The sequence below is a fragment of the Protopterus annectens genome, chromosome 3.part0 (genome assembly GCF_019279795.1).
Source record: "Protopterus annectens isolate FY-2018-M chromosome 3.part0, PAN1.0, whole genome shotgun sequence".
NCBI classification, from domain to species: domain Eukaryota; kingdom Metazoa; phylum Chordata; order Ceratodontiformes; family Protopteridae; genus Protopterus; species Protopterus annectens.
In genome coordinates, this window is record NC_056731.1 from 785,242,606 (window position 1) to 785,260,481 (window position 17,876).

Here is a 17,876-nt window from a genome sequence, read left to right on the forward strand (position 1 = left end):
TGCTTTACTGACTTAGAATTTCTACTAAATCCCCCAAAAACAAAACCAATTCTTTTCATTCTAAAAACAATCATAGTGCAAAAATATTCTTAAGCGAACCTCATCACATGCATCAAACTCCAAGCACAACCATACATGAAAATCTAAACTACAAGAAATCACCCACAATTCCTTTACCTCAGTGAAAACATGCTTTACTGACTTAGAATTTCTACTAAATCCCCAAAAACAAAACCAATTATTTTCATTCTAAAAACAATCATAGTGCAAAAATATTCTTAAGCAAACCTCATCACATGCATCAAACTCCAAGCACAACCATACATGAAAATCTAAAATCTGACCATCATATAAGACAGGCATTAAAAAAAACAAAAACTCACAAAAAATTTGGTTCCCTCCATTGAAAAAAACTCTACACAGCAGGCACTGTAAGAAAGCACATTGTCTCAACATATCTACTAATGACACTCTTGTATTCAGCCCCCATCTGTACTAATTTGCAATTCCAACAGAAAGAACAACTTCAACAATGCTGTAGTAATGTTGCTAAATTAAAAAACAAAAATAAAGAAACAGAAAAATTAGTAGCCTTAAAACATTGTTGATGTGCTCAGTCACAATAACTTCTAAAAATCATGAAACCCAGGTAGTGTTCCAAAGCAACAAGCCTTTAATCGTCACAGACAAGTGATCCTCAGTAACAAAATATCAGAATTTATTTTTTCCTTGTCCGTTTTTTTTTTAAGTGGCTAATTTGCAACAAACATGTAATGCAGTTCACATCACTACCTCACTGAAACAGCTAGACTAGTTAGAGCTCCCTCACGATTTAAAACTTAGTCTTAGCTCACAAGCTCCTCAATAATCCTGACAAATGCCCATCACTGAATGGCATAATCTCTTAAAACACCAAGAGACTCCTTTGTTTCAAAGGCACATGCCTACTGCTTATAACAAAATCAAACACTGAAGTGAACTTGTTATACTAAAATTACATCTCAAAAAGTGGAACTCTGTTCCTCCAACTGTAAAACAAATCAGCCATATAGGAGTATATTCAAACTTTAACTGAAAAACATTCTGCAGGACTCTTGCACATCCCCAGGCTAACATCACTCCACCAAATCATATTTGATAACTTACCACCCCCAAAGTTGCTACATAATTTCATGTTCTTACACCCACTTTTCTTTCTCTTAACTCCCGTCCTTCTATTCTCCTAACTCTGATTTTTTCCTTAACCTCATATTTAACACTACTGCACTAAATCTTTCACTGCTAACCAAATACATATGAGTAAAGCTGTCTCTATGAAATATGATAAAATGCTTTGGCAGATGCCTATGTGGCATCTATGGTCAAAAGGAACACTGGAAAAATCTCTACACTCACATATGAAATGACTTTGGGCACAAACGTGGAATTCTTTTGCAAATCAATATATGCAGTCTGAATAATTCTATAACTGAAGATGCTCTGAATGTAAATATCACTCCTTATGAAGTAAATATTAATCTATCTGTAAAGATGATGTTCTTGTGTATTTTATATATCGAATGTATGTACTTATTAAAATTGTCAGTAAACAGCGACTCTGTTCTTTATGTGGAACTTGTCTCACTGCACCTCTGCTGCAAAGGGGATTTAATGCCCAGTCATACTACTCCAGTAATCAAATGAAAGACATTAATAAAAATAAAGAAGCCCAAGGAATACACTCACTTTCTTATTCTGTCCATTGATCAAAACTCATTGTTGGGAGGGTTAACAATTGGATCGTCTTTTAGTGGCAGTTGCTACATTAATGGAGTCCAACAAAGGGTCACTTACTCCAGTGTTGTCAGCCATTGGGTGGCGAAGGATTTATCAGGATTGTACAGGTTTGGACTCAGTGACATCAGGCTCCTGTTACACCCTTTCCTCTACCAGGTCCATCATGCTGTCAAGCAGGAAGTACCACTCGGAGGTTGTGGGGGAAGACCTGAAGGTCTCAAAGAGCACCTCCTCATCCAGGAAAGGGTGAGGTCTGTGAGCCAGGAATTCCTTTGATCAGTTCTAGAATTTTGCCAAACTTGGTATGATTTGGAGTGGTCTGTGAGGACCCTTCTCCTTCAATGTTGGTGTAAGGGATGAAGGGATTTCCACTGGGGATACAGCGTGCCTCCTTGTATATGTAAGTTTTCTGGTGGATTCAGCAGGGATTTGTCAAAACCATCAGAAGACTTGGGGTTTGCCTCCTGGTGAGGCTGGGTAAGACAATGGTCCAAGGTTGCTAGTGAATTCCCAGCCCTTGTGGAAGTGCCAGGTATTATCCTTTAAAAGACAACCCAGAATGCATCAGCATACAAGACCAAGCCAATACAGTAGCAGTCCCCAACAAAGTAGATGTCAGTGGTACTAGTGATGGAAGAACCAAACACTAGCTGACCAGATGGCTCTGACATTGAAATCAGAGACAATATTTCAAATACCTAACACCCACACAATGAGAAGAGCACCAAACAAATCAGCACTAAAGATGGTTCCAAAAATTCTGCTTTGAGGGCTTGGCATAGAGACTTCTTCAGCCTAAATCTATCAAGGTCTAATGAGTTGGACAAGTTTATGTTCGGCACAGATTGATCCAATCCACTTGGAGCTGTCCTGACAAGCCTTCTGATGATAAAGCATGTACTGGAGAAGGAGTTAACCCACAAGGAGATGTTGGGCCAATACAGTCCACTATGGATACAGGGGGAATGAGATGGCAACCAATTTCAATTTTTGCCTTTGTATAAGCCCTCATCAATCTGTCCTAATCTACAGCAGAGAAGCTTCAGCGTGATACAGTCGATCTGAAAGAGGAGGCAGAAGGCAAGGTGTGATGACAGACTCTCAGCAAGCACCCTTTCTGAAGAATGACTACTCATGATTCTCTATGGGTAATAATCAGAAGCAACTATGGTCTTTGTGTGGGAAGGGTGGAGCACAGGAGACAAGGCTGAACCAACACAGTCAGACAGGCAGATGCCACCTGTAGTAGTTCAAAATGAGGAGCCTTGAAGGCAGCTGTGTGTCGTCGTATTTACTCTTATATTATCCTTCAGTTTCTGTCTGTCTCTCTCTTTTTCTCTCTATTGGTCCTCTTATTTGGAAGACTCCACAAAGGAAAGGCAGAAGCCCCTTTTGGATTAGTTTTTTTTTCTGTTCCTGTAGAAAGTACGCAGTTAAGTCCTTTCAAATGTCACAGGCAGTCTGTAGGTGTTCCAGACACAGGTAGACGACATAGACGTTGTGTGTGTCCTGGGGTGGAATTTTATGACAGTGAGTGCATTTAATGAAGCTCTCGTCCATACAGTAATCAACAGTGCTAGTCCTAGTACATACAAAAAAAAAAAAAAAAGGCAACAATTAAAACTGTGGAAATCTATACAGGAATTAATAGGCACAGCAGCAATAAATTAACCAAGAAATTACACTAACTCTGACTAGCTAAAAGTAGTAAAGAGGAAAATGACAAGATCTCCTGTCTAGGTGTAATTACAAAAAATGTTAAACTGTAAACCCTATGGTTTTACAAGAAAAAGAAAAAAATAACTGCAATATATAAAATCCTGAAATACTTGGCTGAGTGCTGGTCTTTTGCACTTGGTTAATGAGGTGGCAAATAAGATCTGAGAGAGGGAAGGGAATAGATGCATGATGGGTGTGGGGAAGGAGCTTGATCTTGAGAGGTTGGTAGAGAGATAAGTTGCCAGATGAGATCCGCCTGGCAGCAAAGTCCCCATAATTAAAAGTAGTCAGACAGGATGATCCAAAATCAGTGGTTAAAACACTGTGTATTACACAGCTCTAGTAAAAAAAAAAAAAAAAAAAAATAGCTGCATTTTATAAATGATATGCATTATAGGTTCATAGGTAGGTACTAGGCTATTAGCCCTAGGGCCTATATAAGCCTAGCCAAAAAGGTACCCTGGCTTTCGCCACCCAAGAAAATTATTTTCTTGTGCCCCTGTTGAGCAGAGCCACAGAAGTGATCCCTGGGGTGAATTTCCTATTTCCCATCCAATCATCAAGATTTTTCTTGAAGAGTGCTAATGAGGAGCTCTGTTTGACACAGAGAGGTAGTCTGTTCCAGAGTATGGGAAGTCTCTGGGACAGGAATCTATCCTCTCCAGCATGTTCTGTTTATTGTGGTGACAAGGTTTAGGTCCCTAGAGCGTGTAGCTCGGAGGGATTGGGATTTCTTTAAGTGGAGCATGTCCAACAGCTCTGGGTTTGACATAGCTTTGTATGTTGGGCAGAGATCGCCTCTGAGTAGGCGATATGCGACGGAGTACAGCTGGAGTTTTTTGAGACGGTCTGCGTAGGGCATCTGTTTGAGGCCAGTAATCCTCTTTGTGAAGTATTTCTGTGGCCTTTCCAGTTGTTGTAGATGTCTTGCGAGGTACATACCAAAAGGGGCATTGTACTTTATAATGGGTCTAATGAGTGATGAGTAGAGGGGAACAATAACCTCTTTTTTTCTGGATGAGAAACCTTTTATGATGAGGTGAGCCACATTGAAGGATTTCCTGACCACTGTGGCGATGTGTTTATCAAAGAAGTGACTACTGTCACCTGTGTCCCAAGGTCTCATCACACTTTCGGCATTAAGTAGACTACCACTTACATGGTAGTTCATGTGTACAGAGTTTTTACCAAAGGGGATGACAATACACTTTTTGGCATTGAGCTTCAGGCCATGGCTTTGACACCAGGCATCTGTCTCAGTGAGGCCCTTTTGTAGTATTGTCCACATTGTTAGGAGTTTTGATTATGGCTCCTAGTTTGCAGTCTTCTGCAAACTTTGTTAGCCAAAGACCTTCTGTGTTAGCCTGTACTTCAGAGAAATAGATACCAAACAGGAAAGGACCCAGGACTTTGGTACTCCACTTGTCACTGGTCTGAAGTCGGATTTGGAGTCTGCTACTTTGTTTCTCCATTAAAAAGCTATACCACTGATGCACCCAGTGGTTCCACAAATATGTAAGGAGGAAATGGCTTTCTGATATCTTAAGCTGCATGTTCCATCCTGTGACATTTAGCTTTCTACTAGACTTTTTTTGACCACATTTCTTTCAGTGTGATCTGTACTTTGAGTCACAGTGTCTGTTAATATTCACTAAAGTGTCCAGATGTTCTCCCTAACAATTATACAGCGATATCCTGATGCAGTTGTGCAGGCTTCTTCCCTACTTTCACCTTTCTAGAAAGTTCTGACATAGTTTAGCCCTAACTTGTCTTATGTTCTTCTGAGAACAAAATTGCAAATTGTGTGCGCATGTCCTGTGGCAATGTGACTGCATTTTTTCCTATTAGTAGCTGCAAGAGGCAATGTAAACTAATTAATAATACAGAAAACTCCAAACATAGCACAGGGCAAAGTCTACTTTTATTTTTCAGTGCTCAAATAATTTAACTCATGCTGATTTCATGCTATAATAACTGGCTTATTTTTTTCCAATTCTTTAATGCTTTTTTCTTTTTTGATAAACTTACTAATGCTAACTCAGTGAACTAGCATCTTCTCCAGGGAACACATTTCACCACCATTAAACAGCATAAGAAACTATGAGGTGTTAAAGACCCACTAATTTCTATAAAATGCCATTGGCTGAACCTGGATCAGATACAACAGTGACAAACCATAGATACACATGTTGATATTTACTTCTGTAATTCTGATCATTTAATAAAAGTAGCTTCAATGCAAATTACAAACATTATCAAACACTACTGTGCTTCAGATGACTCTTAACTATGTTTGTTAAAACTATAGAGTATGATGCAGTCTTACTTACACATTCACTTCACATAGGTAGCAATGCAAGTTTTGTATAGCATGAGGATGTATATTCCTGTCAAGAACTGGCATAGGAGAATTGTAATTCTTCTTGGCAAGCACGTTGGGGTCTGCAGGATCGATGGAGACTGCTACTAAATGAACCACAAAGTGATAGACGAAAATCAGGCCAATTATCTTAAAGTAACTGTTAAGGAAAGTATTTAAAGAGATATTAATTTGCATGATTGCTCTGCATAACCAATTTAAAAGTTCAACATTATTTTTGCTCCTGCAAGCACATTCTTACAATGTTTTGTTGCACAGCATCAAGTGTTAAACAGAACAAGTCTCTGGATGTCACAGTATATATTTACTGGAAAGGAAGATGGAATGGAAAATGCACTGAAGCACCTTTCAGTCACAACTCTATTACATCAAAGGTATCTAACAATATACAGGAATATCCAACTGCTGAAACGCATTGTGGAAAGTATAGCTGTTGGCAGGAACTTAACTGAAGATCTTTGAGAAATCACTATAACAATAAACCTAATACAGTATACACCAAAGTCCCAGATAACTACTAAAGGTGATGCTGGTAAAATACGTCAAACGAAAAGAAATCCAGACACCACCACCACCACGGCTGTTAAAACAAACTTTACTTGTGAATATAAAAACACTAAAAAAAGTTCAAGATATGATAAAAAGGTAATACAAAACCCCTTCATTCAACAAACGATAAGCGCTTTCAGATCGACCTTCTTCAAATCGTAAAATTTGTGGGACAAATTTTTCCATTCATAATAGTGATTGTCCAATCATGTTAGTGCTTTTCAGCCAACGCCTCCATCTGCGCCTTCTACCAAACCCTAACATATGTTAAGGATACACCTACTTTTTAACTGTTTAATGGATGTCTAGCTTTCAGGATCGGTCTTAAGTGGTACTATTGCATTTAAACCTAGAGTTCGATCAGCTCGTAGGTTAATTATCCACTTGATTTCATTTTTTTTCAGTTTTATTCATGTCACCTTTCCGCATGTCCTAAAAAGTGCATTCTATAACTTTGAAAAAGTAATAATGATCAGGGAATTTCATAACGTGCATTGCTAATGCATTATGAATATCTTGGTGTTGTATATCACGTAAATGTCTCTGAATTGTCTTCTTAAAAGCCTGATTTGTTTTGCCTACATAAAAAGCAGAACAAATTCTGGATGTTGCAAGATAAACCACATGTTGAGTATTACAAGATGCTGTACAGGAAAAAGTGAATTCAATTTCTGAGATTGGATGGCAAAAATGATTGTCCACACTGATGTAATCACATGCAATGCATTTTCCACATTTTATAGTTCCTTTCTTGTTAGGAGTTCTTACTTTCATAAAGCCATCTTTTTGGCATAAAAGTCTTTTTAAATTCTTTTTATTTTTATAGGTGAATCTAGGTGTTTCCCCAACAATCTTCAGCAATTTCTCATCTTGACTTAAGATGGGACAGTATTTTCTGACAATATTACATACCTCAGTGTTACCTATGGAAAACGTAAGCATAAATCTAGTGAAATTATATGCACTGTTGCAGTCATTGACTTACTTATTGACTGAAGTAACATCATTTTCGATAATACAGTATATCTAGGTTATTCCCACTACCTGCTTAACTTTCAGGCCAAACATTTTAAAAGCAATGACTACTCAGGTTCATAGGTAGGTACTAGGCTATCGGCCCAAGGGTCTAAGTAAGCCTAGCCAACAAGGTTCCCTGGCTAACGCCACCCAAGAAAGTTATTTTCCTGTGCCCCTATCGAGCAGAGCCACAGAAGTGATCCCGGGGTGTATTTCCTATTTCCCATCCACTTATCAAGATTTTTCTTGAAGAGTGCTAATGAGGAATTTTGCTTGACATAGATGGGTAGCTTGTTCCAGAGTATGAGAAGTCTCTGAGACAGGAATCTATCCCTCCAGCATGTCCTGTTTATTGTGGTGACAAGGTTTAGGCCCCTAGAGTGTGTAGCTCAGAGGGATTGGGATTTCTTTAGGTGTAGCATGTCCAACAACTTTTATTTTATTTATTTTACATTTGTTGACCAGGCTAGTCTAACTGAATATATGTCCATTTTCAGTAGAGGCCTGGGGAGATAAGCTCTGAGGAAACAAACAAAATCACATATACAAAAATTAATGTATACAATGAACATTGCAGGTGCAGTACAGAGAATAATCAAAGAGGTCATTCGTTCGTAACATAGTGCAAAATATACAAATACAATTAGTACAACACAAAATATAGTTGCAATACATCATAAAGAAAAAGATGGCAGCTGAATTATACAATATATTGGTATACAAGTCATCATAAAGAAAAAGTAGGAGCTGAAATTATACAATATATTAGTAAAAGTAGTCTCCTTAATGAGATTCTGCAGATGTAAGTAATAGTATAGAAGGACAAGGTAAGTTGTTATTAAGAAAAGGAACTTGATTACTGAGAAGTGGAGGGTAGGTTGAACCAAGTAAGAAGAGCTAGCTTATCAGTCAGGTTTAGTACAGGGGCACAACCAGTGTGTTCTGAGGAAAAGTTTCAATTTGGTTTTAAAGAGTGATATAGTGGGAAGAGAGGAAAGTTCGTTAGGAAGAAGGTTCCAGGATTTTCCAAGAGTACTGGAGAAAGAGAGTTCCCCAGCCCTGTTGTTTGATTTGCAAATATTTACAAGAAGTTTATGTGATGATCGTAAGGTCTTTAGATTGTTGTAGAGGATAATGAGGGTAGATAGTATAGGGGTATTGGTAGGGTGGTAAAGGGTTTTATGGGCAATGACCAGTTGGTGGAATTTAAGCTGATTTTGTAATTCAAGCCATCCTAGCTGCTTTAGATTAAAACAGTGGTGGGTTCTGAAAGGGTTACCTGTAGCAAATCTGGCAATGTTATTATAGGAGTTTTCCATTTTATTAAGGTTGTTTTTAGACAGATTAGTATATATGGGTGAGGCATAGAGGAGAGTAGAAATTAGATGGGTGTGAGCAATAGTTATTCTAGCTGCAGGAGAGAGGAAGGGTTTGATCCTGTAGAGAGAGCCAAGTTTTTTATTAACAGATTTTAGAGTATTGTTAATATGGGTGTCAAAGTTAAGGTTGTTATCTATGGTGATACCTAGTAGTTTGGTAGTTGGATCTGGGGGATATGAGAGTGCCATTATTGGATGTTACTGTGAAGTCTATTGGGGGGGACTTACAAGTAGGAGTAAAAAGAAGGAGTTTAGTTTTATGGGGGTTCAGAAGGAGACAGCTCTGTGTAAACCATTGTTCAACTGTGTTAAACACATTTTGGGTAAGGGAGTGAAGTTCAGATATAGATGTAGCTGAGCATATAAGTGCGGAATCATCTGCATATTGTATGCATGTATCTTGGGGGATTGCTAGGTGAAGGTCGTTGATAAATATAGAAAACAGGAGAGGTCCTAATATGGATCCTTGAGGCACCATTGTTAATGGGCAGATGGGTAGATAGAATGTTATGCCAAAGTACAGCCTGTTGCCTGTTATCTAAGTAGGACTGGAACCATTTTATAGCTAGTGCATCTAGTGACAGGGATTTGAGGATATTTAAAAGTATAAGTGATTTACCATATCGAATGCCTTAGACAGATCTATAAACAGTGCAGAGGAAAGCATACTGAGGTTACGTTTTTTGTTAATACAGTCAGAAAAGGAAAGGAGGGTAGTAGTAGTGCTGTGGGAAGGTCTGAAACCATATTGAGAGTTTGAAAGTAAGTCATTTTGGATTAGGTGGTCTAGCAATTGTCTGTGGATGCATTTTTCCATGATCTTTGCTAAGGGAGAAAGTAGGGCTATGGGACGGTAATTGGAGAGTTCAGTAGAGTTCCCACCCTTGTGAAGGGGGATAATATGGGATACTTTCCAGATTTTAGGGATGTGTCCTTCACTGATGGTTCTATTGATGAGAATGGAAATGGGATAGGTGATGGATTTGTCTGCCTTTTGTAGATATTCAGTGGGCAGTTGGTCTGCTGAAGGAGTGCACTGTTTCAGTTTTTGGATAAGGGTAAGAATAAATATTGTTGGGACTGGTTGGAAGAGAAATGGAGGGGATGGGTTAGAGTTGGATATAGTTAAGTTCTGGGTTTGACATAGCTTTATATGACATCCCCTGTGGATATCAAAGCAGGTTGCATACAGGAATTCATGGTTCCCTTATATGTCACACAGTGATGCAGGGGTCTCTTCAGTTCTTCAAGCCTGAATTCCCTTGCAGGGAATGACAGATTTAGCAGACAATCTGATGTTGTTAATCTTCATTCATTCCTTACTGATGGGTGTTGGTTCCATCCTTGGAACAGAGTTGGCTGTTATAGCAAGCCCAGACCAGCCAAAAAAAACCTCGGGCTAAGCTTCTACCAATAGTGCCCCTCTACATATTACCTCAGATCTCGTTTGCCACGTATGAAACAAAATGTGTCCAGACCAGCTCTCAGCTAAGTGAATAGTTGTTTTTCAGTATTATCTAACTGTTTACTGCTTTTCTCTAAACCTTTAACCTTTTGGTCCTTTATCGCACATTTTCTTGTAATTTTACATGTCTCTCTACCAAGTTTGGTACTCGTTGTACCATCGCTGGTACAGGCCCTATCCTTACCCTCTCGGGTATTTGTATTACCATTGTTGGTAATTTTATTTCCCTTCTCTCTCTATATCTATAAAAAAATTTATATATACGTCTTTACCTGTCTGCTTGTGTGATAGTTTTTTCGGTCTATGGAATTATGGCGGAAAAGAAAGGAGCTACGGGCTTCAAATGCTATGATCAATGTGATAGGAAGATGACCACTGTCGACAACCATTCATCTTGTGTACACTGTTTGGGGGTTCCTCACCTTTCTGTGATATTTGTAAAGGCTTCAGCTCCCATATGCTAGCGGAGTGTAAAAACAAATTAATGCTAAAAGAACTTTTGAAATCTCCCTTCACGGAGGCAACCTCTGAGTCAGAGGGCTCACTCCCTCCTAAAAGAGAACACAATAAGAGGAGAAAATCCTTACCCTCCTCTCCCTCATGATATCGAATCTAAACTATTGGAACCAAAGGCTAAAATTCCCAAGCTACCAACACCCTTAGTACCCAGGCCTAAACCTTCATCCTTGTCACCAACTTCAGTTCCAAGGCAACCAATAACTTCAGAGTCATCTTCTTTGGCACCTAGGCCCACACCAACCATGGCTCTATTTCTTCACTGGCTTCAACTCACCTTTTGGCACCAAAAATAGTTATTCCAGATCCAGTCACTTCCTCCTGCCTGCACTTCATATTGGTCACCTTGGTGCCAAAAGGTGAAATTACTCCTCAGACCAGATATTCCCCCTTGGTGGGACCCGTACTTTGGCCAACAATACAGCCCCTTTTTGGAGCGCCCTACTTCACCTTTGGGGATGTCCACCCAATCCACAAAGAGTCTTTCCAAACTTGACACAGTGAGGCTTGTGGATCAGCTCTTGGTGGCCAGAGGAATTTCTACTCCATCAAAACCCTCCTTCCCATCCACAGCTGAGGGTTCTTCTCCAAGGACTCCACAATACTTTCCTCCTTCAACCTCTTTGCAGGTTTTGGAGCATTCATCACTGGTGCCAACCCCGGTTCCAGCTCCTTTGGTACCAATGGTAGATCTGACCAAGGTTCTGGAGACTACCCTTTGGATTTCAATCTTTTGAAGCCAGGCCATCCTCAGGATCGAGACTGGCCTGTCGGCACAGAGTTCCCTGGTACGGCATCTCTGTGTCACATTTCTGCCACAGTTATGGTCATCTTGACAGAGTCACCTCCTCCCGGGACTCCCTCCTTGGCAACAGGTTCTTTGGAGAAGGGTATGAACCCAGTCCCGAGTTTGGTCTTCTCAGTTCCGAGCTCCCAACCCTTTTTGAGAGGACCTGATTTCCAGGTGATGGAGAGGGCACTGACCTCTGCAGGTTCTCAGTTCATCCCCACAGCATCAGAGATCTGCCCTCTCCCTTCCACTGAGCCACAGCTGATGCACCCACTACCCATGGACACCAGACTCAGGAGCCTCAAGACACCCTTCAACAAGGTTCCCCCTCTGCAGGATCCTCCTCTGATGCTCCCCTCGAGGAGGTTCCTCACAAGACATTGTGCAAGAAAACTCGCACTGATTTCCCAGAGGAATCTTTGACTGAAGATACGGACTGTAATGAAGGGGAAGGGTCTCCATGGTCACCCTCTGATGATGTCTGCATTGGGAGATTAGAAGTCCACCACCCCGTCCTTTGAGGAGTCCGTATTCTTGCAAGCTTTCTGGGTGAACCTGCATGCAGACGAACTTGTCCATCTCATTGTGCAGTGCATGTGGAAGAGTCCTGATGCCATTGAGCCTATCCCTCAGAGGCCAGGCAAATTTCTTTCCCCTCCAGAAAGCAACCCACACTATTCCAAGGGCCTTTCCATAGATGCTATGGTTGTGGTGGTGGCCACAAACAAAAAGAGCTAGCCAAGGAGAGTTCTACTGTCCATCTCCCAAACAAGGAGTCTCAGGTGACAGACAGACTTGAGAAGTGGGTGTTTTCTTCAGTGACTTTGCCATCCAGTCTCTGAACTATGTGGCACATTTTACTTGGCTTCAGAGTGACCTGATTTTAGAACTCACAGAAACCCTGGCAGGTGCAGTGTCGTATGAGGTACAGGACAAAGCTGCCTCACAGCTTGTGACTCTAGAGTCCATATCTCTAACTCATCCATGAGGTTGATTTCCCATTCTATGGAAGCGGTGGCTACTGCAGCGGGTGCAGGCATTATTAGATGCCACACCTGGATGCGCCTAAGTGACTTCGCTGATCCCTTTAAGTCTTCCTTCATAAATGCCCCCTTAGAGGCTTCCTGACTTTTTGGCCCAAAGGTAAAAGACACTTTAGCCATGTGTGAAAAGAATGGTAAGACCTTGTCTGCCATGGGCGTATGTTTTTCCACACCACAATGATCCTATTGCAGGAATCAGATGAGCGGAAAAATGCGGTACAGAAAATCACAAAGTCCTTTCCGTGACCAAGGTGGCAAGTTTTCCCCCAGGGTAGAGGGGGGAGCTCAGCTGGAAGACACCCATTCAGGGGCAGAGGGGGTCTGCATAACCAGGGATACAGAGATTCTTTCTCCGGACAGCCCTATTAGCACTCCTGAGGAGCGGCCCAATTGCTTGCCTCTGGAAGCAGTCGGGGGGGGGGGGCGTTTTCCTCTGCACCACTTCGCCTGGCAAAAAATAACCACAGATTCTTGGGTGTAGACCGTCATCACCAGAAATTACCACATCCTCTTCAATATTTTCTCAAGGCCTTTGAGGTGCATTCCCAATGTTCCATCCAGTCAAAGGGAATCAGCAGCCTTAGAAATTCAAATGCTGCTTCAAAAAGAGAGTCAACCAAACAGTCCTCCAGCCCAAACAGAATCTGGCTTTTACTTAAGGTTCTTTTTAGTGCCAAAGAAAACAGGGACTGGAGAACAATTCTGGACCTCAGCATCCTACATAAGTTTGTCAAACAAGCAAAATTCCAGATGGTCATGGTACAGTCTGATCTCCCATTTCTGGGCAAAGATGATTGGATTGGATGTGCTCTATAGATCTTCAGGACGCATATTACCACATAAAAATGGACAAGTGCTCCAGAAGATTCCTCCACTTCTGGCTAGGAGCCAATCACTACCAATTTCAAGCACTGCTCTTTGGACTCTCTACAGTCCCCAGAGTGTTCACCAAATGCATGGTAATAGCAACAGCTCACTTAAGACTGCAAGAATTCCAAGTGCTTCCATATCTAGATGATTGGCTCCTCACCACCTCAACCAAACATCTACTAATTTTAGCAACCCATTATGCCCTACATCTCTTGGAACACCTAGTTATAACAATAAACAAAGACAAATGCAAGCTAATTCCAACTTGAAGAATGGAGCTCATCGGGGCAGGGTTCGATACTCAATATTGTCTGGTCTGCCCCCCTCCTCACAGGATACGATGGTCACAGCTCTGAGTGATAGGACAAAATACGGGTGCGGGCAGTCCTTCAACTAGTAGGGTCTATGGTTACATCTATAACAATGGTCCCATTAGCAAGACCGCACATGAAACTTCCTCATTGGCTTTTGCTGACACAATGGTCTCTTCCTTTTTAATTTCTCCAAGTCTTTTGGTTTCTAATACCATGACAGGAATGGACCCCATTACTAAGTCAAAGTACGATTAAAGTTCATGAAATTAGTATTGTTTCACTCTTTGATGTTAGCCAAAAGTGCTCTTCGCAGTACCCGCAATGTGCCCAGTAATGACTCCTCCTGCCATTTGTAAGGTGTTGCATGAATTGGTAACATATCTAAATACGATTGTAAATTCTTCTTTATAAGACCAGTTGCTCCTACTACTATTGGAACTGCCTGGGTATCTTTCTTCCACATGGCTCTCATTTCTGCCTGCAGATCAAGGTATTTTATTACTTTGTCTCTCTCTGTAATGCAAGACACTGCAGTCACTAGGTATGTCGATTTCAATGATCAATGCTACTTTTGTCTTTTCTTGGGCCACTATACCCAGTTTTCTAGCATCTATCTTTTGGACTGTTGGTATTGGGTGATCCCATGTGATGTAAACCATCATTTTCTAGGATTCTCTGTGGCTCATGTTTCCAGTGTTTTTCAGCTACTTCGATACCATAATGTTTGCACAATCTCGCCACATTATGCCTTTCAGTATACAGTCCCTCTAACTTTAGAGAGTCGCAACCAGCAATAAGGTGTGTGACCGTTTCCAATTTGATTCCACAAAACCTGCATATGTCTGTTTCTCCCACATGTTCAATGGACTTAGTAAACCAGTGTGTACGTAGCCCACTATCTTGGGCTGCCAATATTAAACTTTCATTTCTTCATGTAAATTCACCTCTCCTTAACCATTCCTGCATCCGTTCTTGATCAACATGAAGCTCTTCCAGAAGTTTTCTATACTTGAAACTATATTTATGTTTGCTCCACTTTTCTTGCCTTCTCATCTGGTACTTCACCTTATATTCTTTCTTTTGTTTTTTAGCACATTCAGTTGCTGCCTGGTTTTTATCCACTTCTGGTTTGATTTCCATTCCTGCTTGACGTCGATATGCTTCTGTTAAATTAAGCAGAGATGTCATCTTAGATTTATTCTCCTCATGTTTCACCACATTTGGATCTTGTGAGTTCAGTAGATGTGTGGAGTCCCATAATTGCAGATCTATACATGTAATCAATTTCAAGGAGGCCCATCCTTCCTTCAGAATGGGGAATATGTTCCCCTTTGAATCTCCCCATATCTTTTCAGATCAGGCTAACAAATCATTGCAAACAGGAACTGATATGGTGGATGAAGCCATAAGAGAACCTATGGAGTTGACCTTTCTCCCCTGCTCAGCCCAAAGCCACAGTCACCACAGATGCCTCCCTGATTGGTGTGTGGGGGGGGGGGGGGGGGCACTACCAGGGAAGGACTGTCCAAGGCACTTGGTCATCCACGTAGGCCAATCTGCATATCAATGTTCTAGATCTGAGGGCGGTGCTTCTAGCACTGCAAGCATTTCAATCTGTTCTCCCTTCAGGAATGACTGCAATCCAGTCTGACAGCATGTCAGTAGTCTGGTACATCAACAAGCAAGGCGCAACCAAGTCCTACCCGTTGTGTTGAGAGGCCATGAGAATTGGGCAGTGGGCAATAGCTTCCAACTGCTTTCTGACAGCAATGTATATTCCCCAGGGATTCCAACATGATTGCAAACAAGCTGAGCAGATGCATCCTCCTGCCTCACGAGTGGTCCCCTCAATCCTGTCATAGCGAAGAAGATTTTTGATTGCTAGGGCCAGCCTTGCTGCGACCTATTTACGTCCCCCAAGAATCACAAATGCAGCAGCTACTTTGCCCTAATTTCCCCGAAAAGGGAGTCTCTGAGGGATGCTTTTATACACGACTGGCCAATGGGAAATCTTTATGCTTTCCTTCCACTTCCACTGATTACACAATTCTTGATGAGAGCTTGTCAGTTGAAAAGCAAAGTAATAGTCATTACACCTTGCTGGCCTCAACACATTTGGTTTCCCTTCCTTTGGCCTCATCTGATACAGCTTCCTTGGGTACTGGATCCAATGCCAGAACTATTATCACATCCACAGGGATTGACATATCCAAATTTACTGAACCTCAAGCTGACAGCTTGATTCCTCCACTTTCAATGATTGCCAGACAGAACAACCTGTCCTCTCCTATTTGTCACATTTTTTGGCTTCCCATAAACCATCCAGCAGAGAATTTTATCTCTGCAAATGGAAGAGATTCATTAGTTGGTCTTGAGTTAAAGGAATAAATCCCTTTTCAGCACTACTATCCATGGTTTTAGATCTATCTAGCCTCCTTAACTCAGGAGCTGCAGCTTCTTCCATTCGAGTAAACTTGGCTGCAATTTCTAACTTCCACAATGGCTTCAAAGGTTCATCACTAATTTCTCACCAGCTCTATAAATCCTTTTTGAAGGGAGTTTTACATATCAGACACCCCCTTCAAACAATGAGTATGCCATGAATTTGACTTTGGTCCTGCAAACCTTAACTTGCCATCCCTTTGAATCTGCAGCCAACTGCGACTTAAAATATTTATCTTGGAAATCCCTATTCTTGGTGGCCATTACTTCAGCTAGAAGAATTTCTGAATTATAAGCCTTGTCTGTAAAATGCCCCTACATGATCTTTCACAGGGACAGAGTATCTCTTTGGACCAATCCCTCATTTTTATCTAAGGATATCTCTAATTTGACTATTAACCAAATGACTGATCTACCAGTCTTCTTTCTGAATTTCTCCAATAAAGGAGAATATTCCATACATTTGCTTGATGTTCACAGACAACTGCATTTTTACTTAGACAGAAATAAATCCATATGAAAGTCTGACCAATTATTTATAGCATACGCAGGCCCAAAATTGGGAAAGTCAGTGTCCAACTTAACTTATCTAAATGGTTGAGAGACTGCATTGCCTTTATTTATCAACATAACATGGTAGCTTTACCTTCTAAGATCAAAGCACATTCCACAAGATCAGCTGCAACTTCTGTTGCTTTCCATGCAAGAACTTCCATGGATGACATTTGTGCAGCAACATGGGCTTCTCCTCATACCTTTATCACGCATTACAAATTGGATATGTTCTCCAGGGGGAGAGCCTCCTTTGGTTCAATGGTACTCGGGAATATTCTTCCGTAGGCCACCAAGGAAACAAGGTAGGTAGGGACTCTGTCCCATCAGTAAGGAATGAATGAAGATTAACAACATCAGATAAAGAAGTTATGTTCTTACCATAACGTTCCATCTGCTGATCTTCATTCATTCATTACAACCCACCCACCATCCCCCTCCATAAGACTCTTGGGGGTTCGGACATGGTCCTATCCTATGATAAGAAAATTGTTCAGAAAAAGCCTCAGCTTTTCTCTCTGTACTCTGTCCTTTCCTTACGGGCAAACTCGATCTGAGGTAATATGGAGAGGGGACATTATGGAAAAAGCTTAGCTCAAGAGTTTTTTGGCTGGTGCGGGCTTTCTATAATGGCCAACTCGGTTCCGAGGACAGAACTTACACATATCAGTAATGAATGAATGAAGATCAACAACACAGATTATTCTACACATCACTAATTAATGCACACAACTTTGTATGCAAAAGTATAAAACACTAAATAAGAGTATAGGGTTTGTTTGTCCTGCCTGCTGTAGTCTGCCTGAATAATGCTGATCTCTGGCTGAATTTTATTTTGAACTGAAGCTTTTCATTTAAGGTTTGATCACTTGTATTTTGTATCTTATTCTTGTATTACATTTTAAGTTTCCTTTTCTGTTGGAGTTTTAAGAGTTTTTGGCTAGGGTTTGTTAAAAGAGTTAGCAAAGTATTCCTTTGCAAAGAGTGAATAACATCAGTTAATTAGTGGGATGAGCTGCGAAACAGCATTGTTCTTTCAGTTAGAAATCTAGCTGAAGTGTTTG

General features: G+C 40.9%; 1 protein-coding gene across 2 annotated transcripts in view; it reads right to left on the reverse strand.

Moving 5' to 3' along the window:
- LOC122796555 (palmitoyltransferase ZDHHC11-like) overlaps nucleotides 1–17,876 on the reverse strand; it is a 1,296,289-nt gene that overhangs the window by 563,009 nt on the left and 715,404 nt on the right. For both annotated transcript variants that reach the window (XM_044065129.1, XM_044065131.1), the window contains exon 3: nucleotides 5,826–6,004. In XM_044065129.1, coding sequence (XP_043921064.1) covers nucleotides 5,826–6,004 — 179 coding nt within the window. The remainder of the gene's footprint in view (nucleotides 1–5,825; nucleotides 6,005–17,876) is intronic.